Source organism: the organism of the source record quoted next, unplaced genomic scaffold (genome assembly GCF_019419815.1).
Source record: "Pyrus x bretschneideri cultivar Hongxiangsu unplaced genomic scaffold, Pyrus_bretschneideri_v1 Contig109, whole genome shotgun sequence".
Classification (NCBI taxonomy): Eukaryota; Viridiplantae; Streptophyta; class Magnoliopsida; order Rosales; family Rosaceae; genus Pyrus; species Pyrus x bretschneideri.
The window spans coordinates 503971-524064 of NW_025999401.1; the positions used below are offsets into that span (position 1 = coordinate 503971).

Here is a 20094-nt window from a genome sequence, read left to right on the forward strand (position 1 = left end):
GAGAATGTTGCCTCACAATGATATGATATCGGCTACATTTCACTTAGTTAAGTTATTCCCACCATGCTTAGTTCATGAAGGGGTTCAAGAATAGCCTCACAATGATATGATATCGGCCATCCTCGTTGCCTACACTCACCTCATCATATGCGTATAGACTCCTCCTGAGTGTAAGCATGCACTTTGTACTCCCCCATGATAGGGTGAAGCTGGTGTACAAGTCACAAACGATTGGAGCCTACCACGGTGGAAGGCCACGAAGAGATATTCAAAGCATCTCTCGCTTATCAACTTAATATTGATTTGGTTGAGGGTTTTTAGGTCTCATCACATATAAACATACATTTTAATCCAATTAAAACATTTTGGTCCTATTACAACTATTGGTCCATATGATTGATTTAGTAGTATATAATACTCCCACTATGCTTTTAAAACGGTTTTTAAAGCAAGACTATATGGTACTACTAACATAAGATTTGCATTCATTGATGGACTATATAGTTGCCTTAGGGCCTTAGGATGACTATGAACCTTTGATTCGATTCAACACGAGCCTAGTGTTGAATCTCGGTCTAGGGATGGTGATTGATTTTAGTTACGCGTTTAATCACATTAAGGTGTGTTGTCTTATTGGGCGTTGGACCCAACTACTCCAATTTCATGCATATCGAATAAAACAAGAAAGGAGTACTTCAAAGTAAATAAGAGCTTATGCTCTTTTACAACAATTGATCAAATCAAATTACTTTAAAGTAAAGAAGAGCTTATGCTCTTTTACAACAATTGATCATATCAAATTACAACCAAAATTTAATCTACACATTCCCATGGTTCAAACAAATTTGAAACGGCCTTTCACATAGCTCAATTATAGTAGGCTTAGGTTCATAATCACCCTTTCTTTAATTAATTAACGCTTTAACTAATTAAACTTGAATGCAACATTTTCATTTGGTTTTTGTATCCATAGAATTGATTTAAATGGAGCTAAATGAAATGAAAATCCAATTCTCATTTAAAGAGACAAAACAATTTTGTTCTCTACCTAATTTGGGCCAAAATGCTATGACCTCAACTTGTTTGGGCCATAGTGCAATTAACCTCAACTTTTGGGCTATTTTGCAAAAACTTAAACTTTTGGGGTCACTTTGTAAAAACACAAAAGTCCACTACTTCATGTAATTACAACTAGAACCCAAAAATTTTCACAAAAAATAAAACTTCATTAAAGGAGCAAAACAATTTGTCCTTTTAGTGATTTTGGACCTTTACGTAAAAACGTAAACTTTTGGGTCAAAATGCAAATACACAAAAGTATCAAAACTTTATATAATTGCACAAAAGCCCCACAAGGACCCTAATTGAGTAGGGTGGCTGATTTTGAAGCAAAGTAATAAAAAAAATTTCAAAGTTTTTTGTAAGTGGGGTGTGTGTAATGGAATAAATCATTACATACCTACCCACTAAAATTTCTTTAATTTTTCAAAACAAATATCTAATATATTTAAACATAAGAAATATTTCAAAACAAAAACTTTATGAAATAAATCAAAACTTTGAATCAAAACACCAAACCTTTTGTTCTTGGCAAGAACATATCAAGAACAATGAAGAACTTCCATGAAAACCCATAAGAGCTCCATGAACATTCTTCACCCAAAAACATACCAAAACCACTCAAACTTAAGAGAAATAACATACAACCATACTAGGGTACATAGGGGTTCCAAAAGTCACTTTAAAACACTTTTAACAAGTCAAACAAGAACCCAAAATTCCACCCTTTGGATTTGGCCGAATTTCCCCAAAAACATGGCACCAAATTTTAGCTCCAAAATTCATGCTCATATGAACTACATCTACAACATTTGAGATGGCAAATTTTCTAACAAAATTTACATTCAAAGAAGCAAGAATAAAGCTTGTAACAATTACAACATTCAAATCACAAACTATGAACTACAAAACCCAAAAGGATTCACCAACTACTAGACTTAGGCTCTTGATACCACTTGAAGGAAGATTTGTGAAAAACATGTTCATTTAAGCAACATCAATAGCATGCAATTAACAATTAAAGGCGGAATCATGCTTGTATGCACTTAAAACAAAACATTTACCCATGAAATTCAAAGCCTAGTAGATAGGTGAACCAAGACTCAACTCAAAACAAAGTGAGTTGAGAAATCAATACCTTTGTAGATTCCTCTTTGCATAAGCAAAGGCTAATCACCCAAAGAGAGGGCCTTCATTCCTTGCATCTTAGATCCATGGATTTGGATGGATGAAAAGGTTTCTCCAAGTTCCCAAAATTGAGAACCTCTAATGATTCATCACCAAGGCATAATGAAGAAGAAATGAGTGACCTTGGAGGAGTTTGATTGCTAGATGATCCCTCCAAGGTGGCCTAAATTTTAGAGAGAAAGGAGAGCTTGTGTTCTCATCCTTTCCCCAAAAATTACCATATGTAAATTTTAGGCTATAAAGTCCTTTATATAGTCCCTTCAAATAAGTGACCTAATGGACCAAAAGCCCTATTCTTCTAACATGGCAAGCCTATAGGGTTTATTGGGCTTTCAAGCCCTTTGTTTATTCAAGTTGTCATACAACTTGAGTTAATGGGCTTGACATTCAAATCCCATTGGGCCTTGCGGCCCAAAACTAACCCGAGGTCTTTAACGAACTTATTCGTTTGATTAATTAACATATTAATTAATCCTAGCCTTAGATAAACAATTAAACCATTTAATTATTCTTACTCATCTCCGTTGTTTCTTCAAACTCTACCTTACTCGGTGAACGATCCATTAGGTTCCTTTTAGCGAGGCAGTGGGCGATTAAAACTCTTTCTAATCGATTGTGAATTGAAACTTACTTTCAATTCTCCCGTTAGTGATAATACACTTTTAGGGCTTCCACAAACCATGGTTGACGCCTAGCAGCATGTCATGGTTACCCAAGCTAATCAGAAGAGGTGGATAACCTATTCAGTTTTAGGATTACAAATGCAATACAGTCTTTCTCTAATACAATACTCTTGACCACATTGTTTGGTTTGATAGTTTATTCATGTCTACTATCCAATGTGAGTCTTGTGCTTATATGATTACCTTGAATGTGATTTGGAACACATTCCTAAATCTCATTCATACTTTGGCCAAAGATTCTTAATCATATCATAGAGTATTCTCCCTCAAACAGTTTGAAGGTTAGAGATCCCTTGTTGCGCATTCACTTGCCTCCATGGCTAAGTGGCTTAACCCCAACGATGCCATGGACACCCTCATGATGGAGTGACTTTGACATAATCAAAGATTAAGGACCTAACCACAAGACAACTGTGATGCCTCAGGTCAAAAGACTAATTTGCATTATCCCAACCATGAGTTCTCATGTGACATGAATATGAGAACTCTTCGTTGATCGTGTTCAGTGAACTCATTCTCTATTGAGCACCTACGTACTTGTCTTGATGTCACACACACCAATGACTCGAGACTAGTCACTCTCCCTGAGAGAAGACATAGCACGTACTGATCTTAACGGACTGTCAATGCCCAATTGACAATCCTATGATCAGGAACGTTTAGGATGTGTCAACGAAAGAATGGTCTCATGAATCTAACTTCTTTAGATCGCATTCTTCCAATCACATATTCCTTGGACTTATCGTTTAAGCATATAACATTTATATGAGACGGCTCAAACAATAATGTTTGCCCCTAATATTAAACTAGATTAGTTTAACATGTGAAATGTCCATAAAGTATCATCATATGATTGGTTTTAGGGCACATTTCCAACAATATGTCCGACCACTATTCTCCAAATAGTGTCGGCCATTTCCCTATAAATAGCCATATTCTCCCACTAAAAAGCTAAGCCATTTGCTACCCACAAACTCCAAATTCGAAATTTACAATGACTAGAAATTCGGAATACACAACGAATGGAACTTCCTACGTTCAAGGATTTTGACCAAGCGATGGAGATCGAGGCATAGCCCCACCATGACAATCCACGAGGCTTAACACAATGGCTAGTGGAGCAGCACCACCCTTATGGGGAACCACCGTGGCAGCTACCACAGCAGCAACCACTGTGGCAACCCTTGGGTAGCCCTTTGCCTACGGTGAATAGGCAACCATGTAACAGCAAGCCTAGGCCCACACTACCTCGTAGTAGCAAACCCAGGCCTGCACCATAAGGCCACAAGCCCAATGCAAAGCAACCCACATTCAGTAGGCCCACGACGTTGTAATGATAGCTGAAGCCTAGGCAGTTGCTCAATTGGAGTAGCCCAGTACTCGCGGGCCCAAGGTCAGTGCGAGCCCAACATACTCCAAAGTTGAGCCCAAGACCTGCAAGCCCAAGGCACAACGTAGGCCCGAGGAGCACCAAGGGGAACCGAGCACATGTGCACTCCTATGGTTCGGTCCACTCAACCGTTATGACCCGCTCCGATAACCCAACCATCTCTAACGGTCCAACTCGGGGTCCAACCTACTCCTGTGGCCTTCCTAGCCATCCAAACCGGTCCAAGACTGGTTCAGCCGTCCCAGCTTCATATTTCTAGACTGACCATTGAACCGGGGGTATTTTCACCCCATTTCACCGTTGATTTGACATTTTCCAACTCAAATCTCACTCCCAGAGTCCTTTACACTTCCATTACTAAAGGAAACGCATATCGTCCAAGCTTTTCCAACACAAATGGCGAACAACACTTGTCTCGACAAGTCATAAGTTGACAAGTGCCTAAGCACTGTAAACGACCTTGGTGAATTAGCTCTTGTAGCCTGTCGTAGACGAGGTGTCCCGAAGTAGGACGAAGGCAGATAACGAACCTTTCTAGCAGCGTCCCGGCAAGCAACCACTCGACCAGTCACAAACCGAGCATTCTGGTAATGTACACTCTCGACTGGACCCCCGAGATAGCGTATACTTTTGTCTTAGCTCGTGGAGAAGCGTGCACTTTTAGTTAGGCCTACGGACTAGCATACATTCACAGTTGGGGCCATACTCTTATAATCAACATGAGCAACATTCTAGGCTAAGTGTTCATTTGCGGCTAGGCCTACAAGGAGCATCCTCCACCTTACATCGGAGTAAGTAGCACGACAAACGGAGAGAAGCAATTACTCAATCTGGCTCAAGTTCAACCGCCAACTTGCATGGAACTCGCTCACCTGCTAAGAACGTACCACATGCACTGCAGCCGCGACATAGACGAGTTGAACATATGGAAGAGCAGCTTAGACAAGTAGGTCACGACTGGGGGCAGCAATTGCACGATTTCCAACGCAACGAGATCATTGACAAGGCATTACGACGGGACATGACCAATATAAGTAGGTTACCTTTCACAAACGAGATCGAGCAGGTAGATCCTCTTATGTGCAAGATATTCGCCATCACTCTACGAGGTGAAGCGTAAGATTGGTTCTATACCTTGCCGCCATAATCCATCTGGAGTTTCGATGAGCTTACCTTGGTGTTCACCAAGGAGTATTCATCTTATAACTCGATTAATAAGAAGTTCGACCATTTGTTCAACGTTAAGAAGAACCCAAAGGAGTCACTGCATGATTATGTGAAAAGGTTCAAAGTAGAGAAGGCAAAGATAGTTAGATGCAACGACTCGATAAGTAGTGTAACTTTACAAAAAAGACTCCCAACAAACCACCCACTATTTGAAGAATTGGTCATGAAAGAAGATCTAACTCTGGCAGACTCTTTCGTTTTGGCAGAGAAGCGTGCACTTTGGGCAAGTCTTGGCAAGTAGACAAAGCACCCGAGCAACCTTGAAAAGAATCGGCAGTAGCTCAATGACCGATCCCCAACTAAAGGAAGACATGAAGCAATATAACAAAAACAGGCAAGAGGCCAAGTGCAATGATAAATCCCTAACTAAAGAAGGCTCGACGTCGAAGAACTATTCTAAGTTCTCGATCCTAATCTACCAAATCCTTTGCGACATCAAAAATGAACCATGGTTCAAGCTACCGAAGCAATCAAATAGAGATACCTCTAAATTGGACCACACCAAGTACTACACAATCTATCGAGGTCCTGGTCACAAAGTTAACAACTGCTGCACTTTGAGGACCTAGAAAAGCTGCGGAAAAAAGGTAAGGTCGACAGATACTTGGACAAGTCAGCTGCGTATCCTAGAAAAAACGCAGATGTCGAATAAGAGCTGTCAACCAAGACAATTCGGATCAATAACATCTTCCCTGAATCCGAGCACTTGGGGACCACCAATAACTCTAAGAAGAGGAAGATCCAGCAGACTCTACTAGTCGCACAGGTCCAGGCAGTTAAACACCTAGCCTAAACCCATCATTGGTTTCATCAAGCAGGATGCTGAAAGAGTCGATTTCCCACATGACGATGCACTAGTGGTATCTGTCCAACTAGCACACGCTATAGTCGACAGAATGATGACTGACAACAGAAATGGGGCTAACTTACTTCAGCTCTCAATAATTCAGAAGATGCGCTTAGAAAACACAATTATACACATACTAAGCCACCTATCTCCGTATAATGGGATTCTGGGGCGACCTTAGTTGATAAAACTGAACGCCGTAACCTCTGTCAAGTATCAAAAAATTTGATTTCGTATCCCGGGATGAGGAATCGGAGAAATCAAGTCTGACCAGGCCACATCTCAACGATGCAGTGTGAAAGTATTGAAGGAGTAAGAAAAAGAAGACCTTTAACCCCGTAGAGGCTACCAAAGCCCAAAAGGATGACAAAACTACCAAATAACAATTACAACAGATGTATCATGAAGATGGTGCCCAAAATCAATACGCCAACAAATGGGACGGGACGGAAAGCCGAAGAGGACATCGAGCACATCATTCTTGATCCCCAACAACTGGAGAAGACTGTTAAATTTGCTCACATCTAAGCCCGAAAAAAATGAAGGAACTCACTGCTTTCTTTAGGGAAAATGATGACGTCTTTGCATAGTCAACTTCCGACATGCCCGACATCGACCCCAAGATAGCTTGCCACAAGTTGCATGTCGACCCCACTGCCAAACCAGTGATCCAAAAGAGACAACATTTTCACACCTGAATAAGTGGCGATCATCAAAGTGAAAATCGAAAAGCTATTGGAGGCTAGGTTCATAGAAGAGGTAGCATACTCAACATGGCTTGCCAACGTCGTGCTAGTAATGAAGAAAGAGAAGGGCAATGGAGGGTTTACTTAGGCTACACCGACCTCAACAAAAGAATACCCAAAGAACCATGATCCAGTTCCCTGGATCGATCTACTTGTACATTCAACTTCCGAGAACCAGTTACTTAGTTTCTTGGATACATACTCTGGCTACAACCAAATAGCCATGCACGAGCCCGACAAGGAGAAACTGCGTTCATGTTCGAGCGAGGCACCTACTGCTACAAGGTCATGCCTTTTAGCCTTAAGTACATGGGAACCACTTACCAACGATGGGTAAATATGATGTTCAAGAAGCAAATTAGAGTAACCATGGAGGTCTATGTCGACGACATCATGGTGAAGGGCAAGCAGCAATCAGACCACATTGGTAACTTGGCGGAAACTTTCGACATCCCTAGAAAGTATAAGATGAAGCTTAATCTCGCTAAATGCACATTCCGAGTATTTTCAGGCAGATTCTTAGCGTACCTAGTAACCCAATGAGGAATCGAAGCACATTCCAAGTAGATTCGAGCAATCCTAGAGATAAAGTCTCCAACTTCCTTGAAGGAGATCCAAAGCTTGACCGGACGAGCAGTCATGCTCAACCGCTTCCTCTTGTATTCTACCGATCAATACAAGCCTTTTTTCAAAGCAATCACGAGGGCATAACGATCGTTTGAAACTAAGATATATAAAACCCAAAACAAAAAATTGATTAAGCAAGACAACACATAGTCTTGAATTCTTATTTCGATGGACTTCAAATGGATTGCAAAAATGCTTATCTTTCCTTGTCGATCCAAACAATCAAAAAGCTTTATCTTGTTCCTGGCCAATCATACCTAAAGTTTCGTAGTTTTCAACATTTAGTACATGAAGTATCTCATATGGACAATAACTAGACATCATGTGTCAATAAGGATCCCATGTGGATATTAAAAGTAAAAATTAAACATTACCAAAAACAAAAAAAAGTCTTCTTCCTCAAACCCCCCGACACACCCCTCCCTTCTCCATCCCTTCGTCGGCGCCGATGCACACTCGAATTCTCACCCGATTGCTCATCAGAGTAAAATCCCATAACCAAATTCTTAGCAAAGCTTCCAACCACAACCAAAACGAACCCAGTTACAGCCGTCGAGAAAACCTTCTCGAAAACCCTATCCGAAAAACTCGAACTCTCCAAACCCTTCCCCGATTCACTCTCATTCTTCATCTCCAATTTACATCCTCGAATCATCCCAACCGTCATGGCCTCAGTAATCCTACTCAGTGACACCGAGAACTCCTCCAACCTGGCAATTTTTGAAATCTGATTTAAACTTTGGCGCATTTCGTCCAAATCAGAATGCTAAATTCCTTCAAATCCCCAAAGACAACACCAATCGTCTCGGCTGAATCAGAGACCATTTCGCCCATAGAAATTAGGGCTCCTACGAGCTTCAGGAACCTCTTCCTCTTCCTGGCCATGTGGCAACTGGGCTAGCGCCGACGAAGGCGGATTGGACGCCCTGGAGTCGTAGAGAGAGGGAGAAGGTGAAAAAGAGTGGATCGGGTGGAGGGGATGGAGAAGACGAAGGGGGTGGAGGGGTGCTTAGGTGGAAGGGATGGAGGGGTGCTCAGGCAGAGGGGATGGAGGCGTAGAGCCGTGGAAGGGGTGGATGGAAAGGATGGAGAAGGGAGGGTGGGTCAGGGGCTTGAGGAAGAAGACTTTTTTTTTTTTTGGTTCTTTTTTTTGTAATTTTGTAATTTTTTTGATGTTTAGGGGCGTTTGTTGCGCCGGACCATCTTTTCCTACCATTTCCGTCCCACTCTTTTTCTCTTCTCTCATCGTCCCACCCTCTCCCTCTTTTTTTCCTCTTAGACCTCTCAATTCATGTCTCTTTCTCATTCCTGGTCAAACTCCTTATTGATTCTAGTCTCTATTTCTCTGTCCTCCCTCCCTCTCTAGCTATGCGTTGTTCGAACGGAACTTCACGGCTTCAATTTTCCTGACGAGTTGCAGGTTTCCCGATGTATTTTCCGGCCAACCCTCGTTAAATTGGATGAAGTTAGCACCGCCAAAAAATTCATCACCATCCCTGGACCGAGATCTTAGCTTTGAATGCTCGAATCTGTCATGGATTTGAAGAAGCCCAAACAGGCCGAAACTTCCAGGCCATTTTTCGGCCACATTTGACCACATTTTAGCCTCGATTCAGGTAAAATCGTAATCTTGTCACTCCCAGCTTCAATTTGGTATATTTTATATGAAAGTTGGTTGTGAAATGGATCTGAAAGAGAGTCGGAAAGTTAATGATTGATCTAGATGACCAGAGATGGCGAGTAGTTTGTCGGGAGTGGTCGTTGAGCATGACGAGGACGAGAAAGAGAGGATAGTCTTAGCTAGTCCCATGGTTATTAGGGGGTCTCGCTAAGACCCCTTAGTGAAGGGTTTTGTCCATGCTAGTCCCCTTTAGTCTCATTAATGTTAGTCCCAGCATGCAACAAACACAGTATTGGACTAATAGCTAGTCCAGTCCAGTCCAGTCCAACTTAGTGAGGGCAAACAAACGCCCCCTTAATGTTTAATTTTTCTTTTAATATCCACGTGACACCCAGTCATTGTTCATCTGAGCACCATATCATCAGTTAACGGGAAAATTAACAACTAGACTAGCGGATGTATGATATTGTCTCAAAATTAACACTTTAGGTATGACTCTGAAACGAAAAAAACGTACTAAATGTTGAAAACCACGAAACTTAAGAGTAGTAAACTAAGATTTATCTTATTTTTCTTTTATGTAAGGTGTACCCATTGTTTTTTTAATATAAAATGTACCCATTATTTCATATAAAACTTACCACTTTTTTGTATAAACAGTTTCAACTTTTTGTATATAAAATGTACCGTATAAAGATTATCAATTTTTTTGTATGTAAAGTGTCATTAATATAAGTAATGACAAATCATGGGTTTTATATAAATATAATTTAACTTAATGACAATTTATATATATGTTTATATAAGTATAATTTATTTTTAAATTTTTTCAATCCTACAAATCATGAATTTTATTTAAAATCTCATTTATATAAGTAAGTACAAATATCAAATATCAAATTCTAATTTAAAATTATAATAAACTACATAGAAATGCATTATTGTATCAATGTCAAAGACTTTGATCAAAAATTGAAAACCAATAAAATTTCAATAAATAAAAAGTTAAATATGGATCCCATCCAAAATCACCTATGAAAAAATAAAAGGAAGAAATGAAGAAGAGCGGAGGAAAAATGGCAGACGAGACGAGATAAATAAATAAAAGTTACACAAAAAGCAAACAAAAACTATTTCAAATCATTTCACTTTGAAAACTAAAACCGACTAAAACGGAAAAAACAAATAATTATCAAACAACTCCTAAATTTCTATCTTCGTCTTGCTTTGCTTTATGTCGACTTGGAACAACTCAGTAAAATTATTCAGTGGGTTCTTATCGTGCAGCAGGCTTCATTTTAGGTAAACTCCTTTCTACTTCAATCAAAGAACTAACATGCTATTTCATATCATTCGAAATTTGATCTACCGAACTACAAAATTGTTATGCACTCCTGGGGCATCCAAAGGGATTGCCAAACCAAACTGATTTTTCGCATGTTACTGTGATCACTGTTAGTGTGTAGTATTTAGCTACGTTATGTAGGATAACAATAAGAAGAGGATTGTGGAATGTGAATGTTCTTCTTCTCTGTAGAGGTTGTAGAGAAATATATATTTCTTCTAATTGAAATGAGCACACACACATGCACTGTTTACAACTGTTTTGCTTTAGCTGGATCCAAAACACAACACATTTGATCTCAGCCACACATCTAGCAAACTTTTAGGATCACTACACATGACTAATTTAGCCTTACACATTTGAGCCTTACACTTGTCATTTTGAAGACTAAGTGCATACACAATTAACATTAAAGGACTTCTTATTTACTTATCAGCTCATTACTTACAATTCTACACTCCCCTTTATGTTTTGAGCTGATTTCACTCCAAGTTTATCTCTGAGATAGCAAAACCGATCCTTAGCCAATGACTTGTGAATATATCTGCTAGCTGCTCATTTGTAGGACAATAAACAAGATCAATAATTCCTTCTTGTAGTGCATCCTTGATGAAATGATATCTTCGATTAATATGCTTAGTGTTTTGATGAAACACAGGATTCTTTGTGATGGCAGTTGCAGCAATATTGTCACACTGAAGTGGAGTAGCCTCAGTTTGAAATTCACCAAAGTCCTCTAACACAAATATAAGCCAAATTGCTTGTGCAGTTGCCTCTGATGCACTAATATACTCTACTTCAGCAGTAGAGAGTGCTACACAATTTTGTTTGATTGAAGCCCAAGAGAAAATTCCACTACCAAAGGAGAAAGCATACCCTGTGGTGCTTTTATTGTCATCAACTGAACCACCCCAATCACTATCACAAATAACCGATTAGAATTGCATTTCTACCTTTCACATACTCCAAGCCATAGTCAAGTGTTCCTTTGATATACCTGAGAACCCTTTTGGCTGTACCATAGTGTTTGTTGGTAAGACAGTGCATGAACCTTGCAAATAAACTAGCTGCATACATCACATCAAGTCTTGTAGCTGTGAGATACAATAGGCTTCCCACAATTTTCCTATATTGTTCTTCATTTGCTGGACCACTGCCATCATGTTTGCTAAGCTTCTCAGTGATAACCAAAGGTGTAGCAACAGATTTACACTCACTCAAGCCAAATTTGTCCAACAAAGATATAACATACTTTCTTTGATGAAGAAAAATGCTTGTGTGTGTTTGGATGACTCCCATTCCCAGAAAATGATGCAAGAGCCCCATATCTGTCATTTCATACTTTGTCATCATATCTCTCTTGAATTCCTCCAACATTTGTTGACTATTACCCGTGTACACAATATCATCTACATATAGAGACACAATTAAGATTTCTGCTTCTCTTCTGGTTTTAGTGTATAGAGTGGCCTCACTTTGACTTTTCTCAAATCCACATTGAGTGAAATAAGAATCAATTTCACTATACTAGGCCCTTGGTGCCTATTTTAAGCCATACAAAGCTTTATGAAGCTTGTACACTTTGTCTTCACTCTCCTTGACTACAAAACCATCTGGCTGTTCTACATAAACCTCCTCTTTGAGTACTCCATTCAGAAAAGCAGACTTGACATCAAGTTGATATAGTTTCCAACTTTTCTGTGCTGCCAATGCAACTAGTGTTCGAATTGTATCAAGTCTAGGCACAGGTCCAAAGGTCTCATTATAGTCAACACCTGGTTTCTGAGCATATCCTTTGGCTACTAGCCTTGCTTTATTTTTCTGCACTGATCCATCAAGATTAAGCTTGGTTTTGAACATCCACTTAACCCCAATTATAGGTTTATCAGTAGGCCTGTCCACTAGCTTCCATGTTGCATTTATTTCAATCATTTGCAGTTCATCTTTCATAGTTATCATCCATGATTCATCCTTAGCTGCCTTATCAAACTTTTCAGGTTCCACAATGCAGAGATTGCATTGAGCTAGAACATCATCCAGGTTCCTCCACCTTAATGGAGTGTGGTCAAAAGCTTGAGATTTTCTCATACTGCTACTCACATCACTTGCTGATTCATGAGAAGATAATAAGCTTGGTGTTTGGGCATAGTTCTGACCTTTAGGAGTTGTTCCAAGTGATGTACCCTTAGGCATATCAGGTAGCTCATCATGATTAACCATAGTTACATAATTCTCAGAGATCTTCTTCCACTCCTAGGTTGCATTCTCATCAAACACAACATCTCTTGAGAGTACAAGTTTCTTAGTAAGAGGATCCCCTTTTCATAAGTGGCATAACCTACAAATATGCCCTTGACACTCTTTGCATCTAGTTTTTGTCTTAACTCACTTGATATGTGTACATAACACAAACAACCAAAGATTCTAAGATGTGCAATCCCTGGTTTTCGACCACTGAATACTTCAAATGGAGTTATATCTCCAAGTGCTTTTGTAGGACACCTATTCAGTATGTAGACAGCTGTGTGTACAGATTCTGCCCATAAATAGTAAGGTAATCCTTTATCATGAAGCATGGCTTTTGCCATTTCAACTACATTTCTGTTCTTTGTCTTTACAACTCCATTCTGTTGTGGAGTATAAGCCATAGAGACTTCTTTGAATACCTTCATCTTCACACAACTTGTTAAACTCACAAGATGTGAATTCGCCCCTTCTGTCACTTCTCAGGCATTTTACTTTAAAACCACTCTATAACTCTACCATAGATTTGAATTTTCTAAAACAATTCAATGCATTTGACTTGTATTTGAGAAAATAAACCCACATCATTCTTATGCAGTCATCTACAAGAAGCATAAAATACTTGTTTCCGGCTATGGATTCATTTTGCATAGGTCCACATAGATCCACATGAATCAACTCTAGTGGGTTGCTTGCTCTCCATGCCTGATTCTTTGGGAACCACTTTCTATGTTGCTTTCCAAGCTGACAACCTTCACATACTTCATCAACTTCTTCTAAGTATGGAAGTCCATGCACCGTTTCCTTCTCTTTGGGTTGTTTTAATCCTTTTAGATGCAGATGGCCTAACCTTTTGTGCTAGATCCAAGTAGATTGAGACAAGCTTGTTTTGAGAGCTATATGATCATCAGGCAATAATGCTAAAGGATAACGTCTATTCCTCTTCATTTCTACTTTAATTACAAGGCATTCCAGTGAAGGACCATAAAAAATGCTGCACATTTTACCTCCAGACAACAAATAATACCCATGCTCATCCATCTGTCCCACACTCAGTAAGTTCTCCTTCAATCCAGGTAGATACATTACCTCCTTGATGTATTTTCTACCCTTACTAGTATCAATTACTAGAGTCCCCATTCCAGCTACATTCATAAGCTCACCAGTTGGCATTTGTACTTTGCCTATTACATTTGTCCTTATATCAACCCCCAATTGCTTATTTCCAGTCATGTAGTTGCTGCAACCATTGTTAACATACCATTCACCATTGACAACTGATTCAGAGATAGTCTTATTTGCATAGAACAATTTTCCTGTCACCTCTATTTGATTAGCACTATTTGCCTTTTAAACTGATTTGTCTGCAGTACACTCTCGAGCTTAGTGTCCAAACCTTTCACAGTTATAGCATTTAGGCTTTCCCTTATACCTACACTCACGAAAGTGGAATTTAGAGCATGCCCTGCACTGTGGTTTTGTGACTGCCTGACCCATTAACTGTGGATTTTGTGCAGGATTAGCATGAAACTTCTGCTGGAACTTGGGTTTTGAATTCTATTTCTTGCCCTTAGAATTCTAGTTCTTCTGGAACTAAGATGGACCAGATTGAGCTCCACTTTGTCCTTTTGGACTCACTGAGAGAGATGTAAATGCCTTCCCAGTAGTATCAACAGTATGCAAATCAAACCGTTGTTCTTGGCTCTTTAAGATTGCAATTACCTCTTGCAATTCTACAGTCTCCAAACATTTTGTATTTTCTATAATCAAACAAATAGGACCATATGGTTTACTTAGACTAATCATAACCTTTTGTACAAGTCTTTCATTAGAAAGAGATTCACCGAATGTTTTCATCTGATTAATCAATTCATTCAACCTTGTAGGATAACCAGATAGAGATTCATCATCTCACATCCTAGCATATTCAAATTCTCGTCTAAGATTTTGAAGTTTTACCCATCTAACCTAATCATCACCGTGGTATTCTCCATACAATAGATCCCACGCCATCTTAGCTGAATTGACATTGGCAATTCGAGGGAAGATCTGGTCAGAGACTGCATTTTGTATGATTCCTAGAGCCTTCGCGTCCTTCATGAACACAACATTTATTTCTTCATCGACTGCATCTTCCGATGACTCTTTAGTTTCCTTCTTCTTCTTCTTCTTCTTCGAATCGGGGGTTGTAATCCCGTTTTCTACCAGATTCCATAACCTAAGAGATTTGAAAACCGTAACCATCTTAATTCCCTAGAACTTGTAGTTCTCACCGGAAAAAATGGGATTTCTCACCTCTGAGCTTCCAGATCCAAACATATTTGGCCTGAATGATAATGAAACTTCAGCGACCTTCACCGAGCTTCGAGTGAGCTTCAATTTAGCTCAGTGACCTCACAGATTCACACCTAGACTCGGTTGATCCAACCTGGCTCTGAGGCTATGTTAGTGTGTAGTATTTAGCTACGTTATGCAGGATAACAATAAGAAGAGGAATGAGGAATGTGAATGTTCTTCTTCTCTGCAGAGGTTACAGAGAGAAATATATATTTCTTCTAACTGAAATGAGCACACACACATGCACTGTTTACAACCGTTTTGCTTTAGCTGGATCCAAAACACAACACATTTGATCTCAGCCACACCCTAGCAAACTTTTAGGATCACTACACAGGGCTAATTTAGCCTTACACATTTGAGCCTTACCATTGTCATTTTGAAGGCTAAGTGCATACACAATTAACATTAAAGGACTTCTTATTTACTTATCAGCTCATTACTTACAATTCTACAATCACTATGTTTAGCAATCTCCTTCAAACTAGTCCACGATTTTCTCCTCCGTTTGTTTGACGTGCTAGTTGTGTTTTCAGCTATTGAGGTGGGACTGCTCTTAGGTTCAGTTGGTTTCTTGGTCGCCGAATTGTTTCTCCTTCTCTTCTTCCCTCCCAACAACAAAGTAATTCCAGTCTTCACCGCTGGAGTTGCAAGTGTATCCACGCTAGGAATCTCTGTGCCAGCTGAAGGAGCTACTTCATTAGCTTGACTAACGTCGTCTTCGCCTGCAGGAATGTTGACTGTAGGAATCTCTCCGCCTGTGGAAGGAGCTATCTCATCCACTTTACTAACCTCATCGCCTGCAGTGGCCTTCTTTGAGTTGACAAACTTCTTGGAGATGGACCTAGCGAGGTTTAGTTTCGAAGTTGTTTTGGCCTTAGGGGGGCATATCGTTTTCATATGTCCATTCGAAGTCCCTTTCTTCAAATTCCGATGTGAACAGAAGTGGCATGTATACACTACATTGTTTTGAGAGAAATGAATAAGTTTCTTACTTCGTTGCCGTGCCTTTGCTCTATTTTTCTCAATTCGAACAGTGCAGTTGAAGCCAGGCTGAAGAACTGTTTCACATCTGCAAATTAGTGAAACGCTAATCACAGGTCAGTACCTTTTAATATACTTTATAGTATCATTCATTTGAAAATGTATATTGTCCAACATTATAAAACCTACAGGCTACAACACACATTACACGCATCCAAGGACAAATTGATTCCAATAATTTTTTTAATGCAACGTAATGGCTGACTCATTTCAGAGTCAAAGTCATGGGAAGCTCTATGCTCATCTCAAAAGCACTTCAGTTTGTTTGAAAACATACATTCAAGGTGACATAAAATCCAAAACACGAAGGTTTACTAATATCTTTATTTGTGTTGTCAGTGTTGTGTGATAATTACACAAACGGACAAGCCAACATCAGTAAAGCAAAAAATGATACATGCCTCAGTCAGATTCACGTTTCATGCCAATACAATATACAGTGCAAACCGAGTTAGGCAGAAAAGAAAACCCTGCAATTGCGGTTTGTGAGAACTTTGTTAGGATTTTATCTATTCATGGGTTAACCAATAACAACCTTTCTGAAAATTAAAATAAACAAACATGTAGTTGACTAGGCTTCCAGGTTAGACGAGTCAGAATCCTATTCTCTCTCCACCTTTCGAGCCTAACATTCCATTAGAAGTTTCTTAGTTTATATATCTGACTTTAGATGGTGAATCCTAGATGCATGTTGTTCCCATATAACTATGTTACAATTAAGAATTTCAGAACTCCAACACGTTTAGCTACGCGACCAGAAACGCTACCCCCATTGCCATACCAAACAGTTTCAAACCTATCCAAACCAATAAGAGTTCCATCTTTATGGTGTACAAAGCTTAATCAAGGCAGAATGTAACTTCAGTAAGCATCATGATTACAATCAATTATCTTTGTGGAATGCGGGTATGGTTAAGCTAAATATGAGGCTGTATTATGAAATCATACAGAAGATACACAATCCCACGAAACTCAAGACTCCTTATAAAGATACGCAAGTCCATAATGTCCTGTTATAGCTGGATTGGTTTGGTTCATTTTGGTAGAACGAATCTATCTCATTGGTTTCATAAATTTCTATTGCAATCCAATCCAAACGACTTGGATGGGACTAAAGCGAAAGGCCCGTTTTCTTGTTTCTTTTTCTCCACAGCTCTAAGTCATGCCACATTCAAAGAGCTAATTTTGTATCAGGGACAAATTAACTACTACAAACTATGCAAGCCTATTAACACCGAAAACTATTAACGCAAGCAAGTGAATCAAAAGTTGCGCAAACTTTCAATCACAAAAATATTACAATGATCATATGAAACCAATAGTTCACAATCTCACCTTAACAGTGAGCAGTTCATGATCGCTTCCTAACGGAAATCAAATCTTCCACCATTTTTTCAAAACCAATCCTACAACATGCAAAACCCACAAAATTGAACTAAAAAGGCAATTAAATTTGCAATTAAATCCACTTATAACCACACCAAATTCAAATACGATAAACCCTCTTTTTCTTTTGGGGTTTTTCAATCAAGAATCTAAAGATTTTTGGCATACCTCTGGCAAGGGAAGAGAGAAGGTTCAGGGGGCACAGCGATGGCCTCTTGGGCAGCGGCCAAGGTGCGCCCAAAGAATGCACCCAGAGAAGGAACAGAAGCCTCCGTGCCAGTCCACACAGCGAGTCTCTGCAAGTGCTCGAGCTTCAGCACGGCCTTGGCATTGATGGAGGAACCGCCCTTGGTTTGCTTTTTCCCGGTCAATTCTTCTCTCAGTGATATGTTGTTGGTAGACGTGAATGCAGTGTTTGGCACCCTCTTAGCTCCTCCTCCTCCTCCTCCCCCTCTCCTGCCCATAGGGCGTGCTTTGTTTTGGGGCGTTTTCTCTTTGGGGAATTTGTCGAACAGTTGGACTGCGCCGTTGGTATGATACTACCAGAGACATCTTTTCTTTTTGGTATTTTCATCGGACCTGGACTATTGCACAGCAGACTTTTAGAGTAGCTGATTCTGAAAAAAATTGGTATTAAAATAAGTTGGGAGCTATTTTTGTGTTTGATAAATATTAGCTTCAGTTTTTTTTCATAATTTTGGATGAAAAAAACCCAAAAACAAGAAGTTGCAAAACCCAGCTTTGAAAAACCGGTTTTTTTTCATAATTGTTTTACATAAAAATTTACCAAACACTATAATAATGCTTTTTTTTTTTTTTCAAAAGCACTTTTACAAAAAAGTTTACAAAATACTCTACTGCTTTATTTGATAGCTGCTTATTCTCACAGCATAGCAGAAACATTTTTTTTTTTTCAAAGCACAATAATACCAAACCAGCCCTTAGTCCTCAAACTATTTTGTATGCTCCCAACAGTGTATAATCCCAGTTTAAAAAGAAAAATGTAGAGGCAAAAGCAATTGCCTCTTGCCTTCAGACTCTGGCTGGTGACCATATCATATATTAATCTCTTTATGCACAAACCTTATAGCGAGCACGATTTCCTGCTTGAATAATGTGCCTAACTCCCACTTTGAACTCCGAGCATCTTGAGCAACGAGGGCTCACCAGCTTCTTCTCAACGTCTTCGAACTTGGCAGTGGCCAAAGGAGCCGTCCCAACGTTCTTGTTAGAACTGGGTGCGTCAATTGTGAGCATTGAAACCGCATCCCGGGCGGCATACCATGAATGACCACAGGAAATACACTCCAGCTGAAAAATGAATGCGAAAGTAAATTCCATTTGCAAGAAGGAAACAAATGATATAGCCGTTACAATCTAAAGTACCCTTGAAACAACGTTCATGCATTAAGCTTAGGGACTGAAAAGCAAATGAGGCTACAGACATCCATGGCGACGTCATCTTTTAGTGAAAAAAAATCAAATACTGGAAAGAGAACTCAATGATAGTTTGCCAGAACCAGAAAAAAAATTGGTAGATAGAGATAATGTACAAACGTTTTTCATCCATCATCAGCACCTACTTTTAGTCAGAATACAGCTAATATCAAAAGTTTAGGGACTGAAAAGTATGCAATTCAAACTTTGAATGTAGCCAGCAAAGCCAAACGCCTTGGCAAAATTAGGGGCGGTACAAGGCAACATAAGAAACCAAATAGAACACTGATGTAGTGATCACAATGTGTAATTAAGCTGATCATAGACTTTGATACACACGTGATATCCAACGTTATAATTTAATGGGAAAAGTGGTTTTGAGTTGCCAAATCAATGCCCACCAACCCATAGTTGATGCTTGCCTATAGAGTCTAGACAGTAGGTAAGAGACTTTCAGATTACTCAACTTAACCCCTACTCCGCGGTTGGTACGATACTACTAGAGACATCCTTTCTTTTTGGTATTTTCGTCGGACCTGGACTATTGTACACCAGAGTTAGTCCTCAAACATTACCCGTTATTTTGGATGCTCCTAACAGTGTATAATCCCAGTTTAAAAAGAAAAATGTAGAGGCAAAAGCAATTGCCACTTGCCTTCAGACTCTGGTTGGTGAACATCATATATTAATCTCTATATGCACAAACCTGATACCGAGCACTATTTCCTGCTTGAATAATGTCCCTAACTCCCACTTTGAACTCCGAGCATCTTGAGCAACGAGCATCAGTCATCTGTTTCACAGGCAGAAATCAACGAGCACAGAACGTATATACTGCAGAGTGCAAGGTACTCAAAACCGACTACAGGTACAAATAAAATCATCCTGCATACGCTCCCAATCATCAGGCTCC

The 20094-nt window shown here is 39.5% G+C and overlaps 1 protein-coding gene across 3 annotated transcripts; it reads right to left on the reverse strand.

Moving 5' to 3' along the window:
- Positions 1 to 15485: 15485 nt before the first annotated feature.
- On the reverse strand, positions 15486 to 20044 carry LOC103964201. 3 transcript variants are annotated; one of them, XM_048572119.1, is made up of 5 exons: positions 19888 to 20044; positions 18828 to 19055; positions 17913 to 18323; positions 17694 to 17764; positions 15486 to 16386 (listed from the first exon to the last, which is right to left on the reverse strand). In XM_048572119.1, the coding sequence occupies exons 4-5, from the start codon at positions 17711 to 17713 to the stop codon at positions 15735 to 15737; spliced, it is 672 nt and encodes a 223-aa protein (XP_048428076.1). In that variant the 5' UTR covers positions 17714 to 17764; positions 17913 to 18323; positions 18828 to 19055; positions 19888 to 20044; the 3' UTR covers positions 15486 to 15734. The 3 variants fall into 3 exon arrangements, with proteins under 3 accessions (XP_048428076.1, XP_009375376.2, XP_048428079.1); XM_009377101.3 differs by lacking the exon at positions 17694 to 17764 and having other exon boundaries at positions 15492 to 16386; XM_048572122.1 differs by lacking the exons at positions 15486 to 16386; positions 17694 to 17764; positions 17913 to 18323 and having other exon boundaries at positions 18744 to 19055.
- Positions 20045 to 20094: the final 50 nt, after the last annotated feature.

Excerpts from the sequence above, each read along its gene's own strand:
- LOC103964201 (XM_009377101.3), bottom strand. The coding sequence starts at position 18,208 with ATGGGCAGGAGAGGGGGAGGAGGAGGAGGAGGAGCTAAGAGGGTGCCA. Across the intron at positions 16,387-17,912 it reads TCTCTCTTCCCTTGCCAGAG|ATGTGAAACAGTTCTTCAGC; the intron begins GTATGCCAAAAA and ends ACTAATTTGCAG.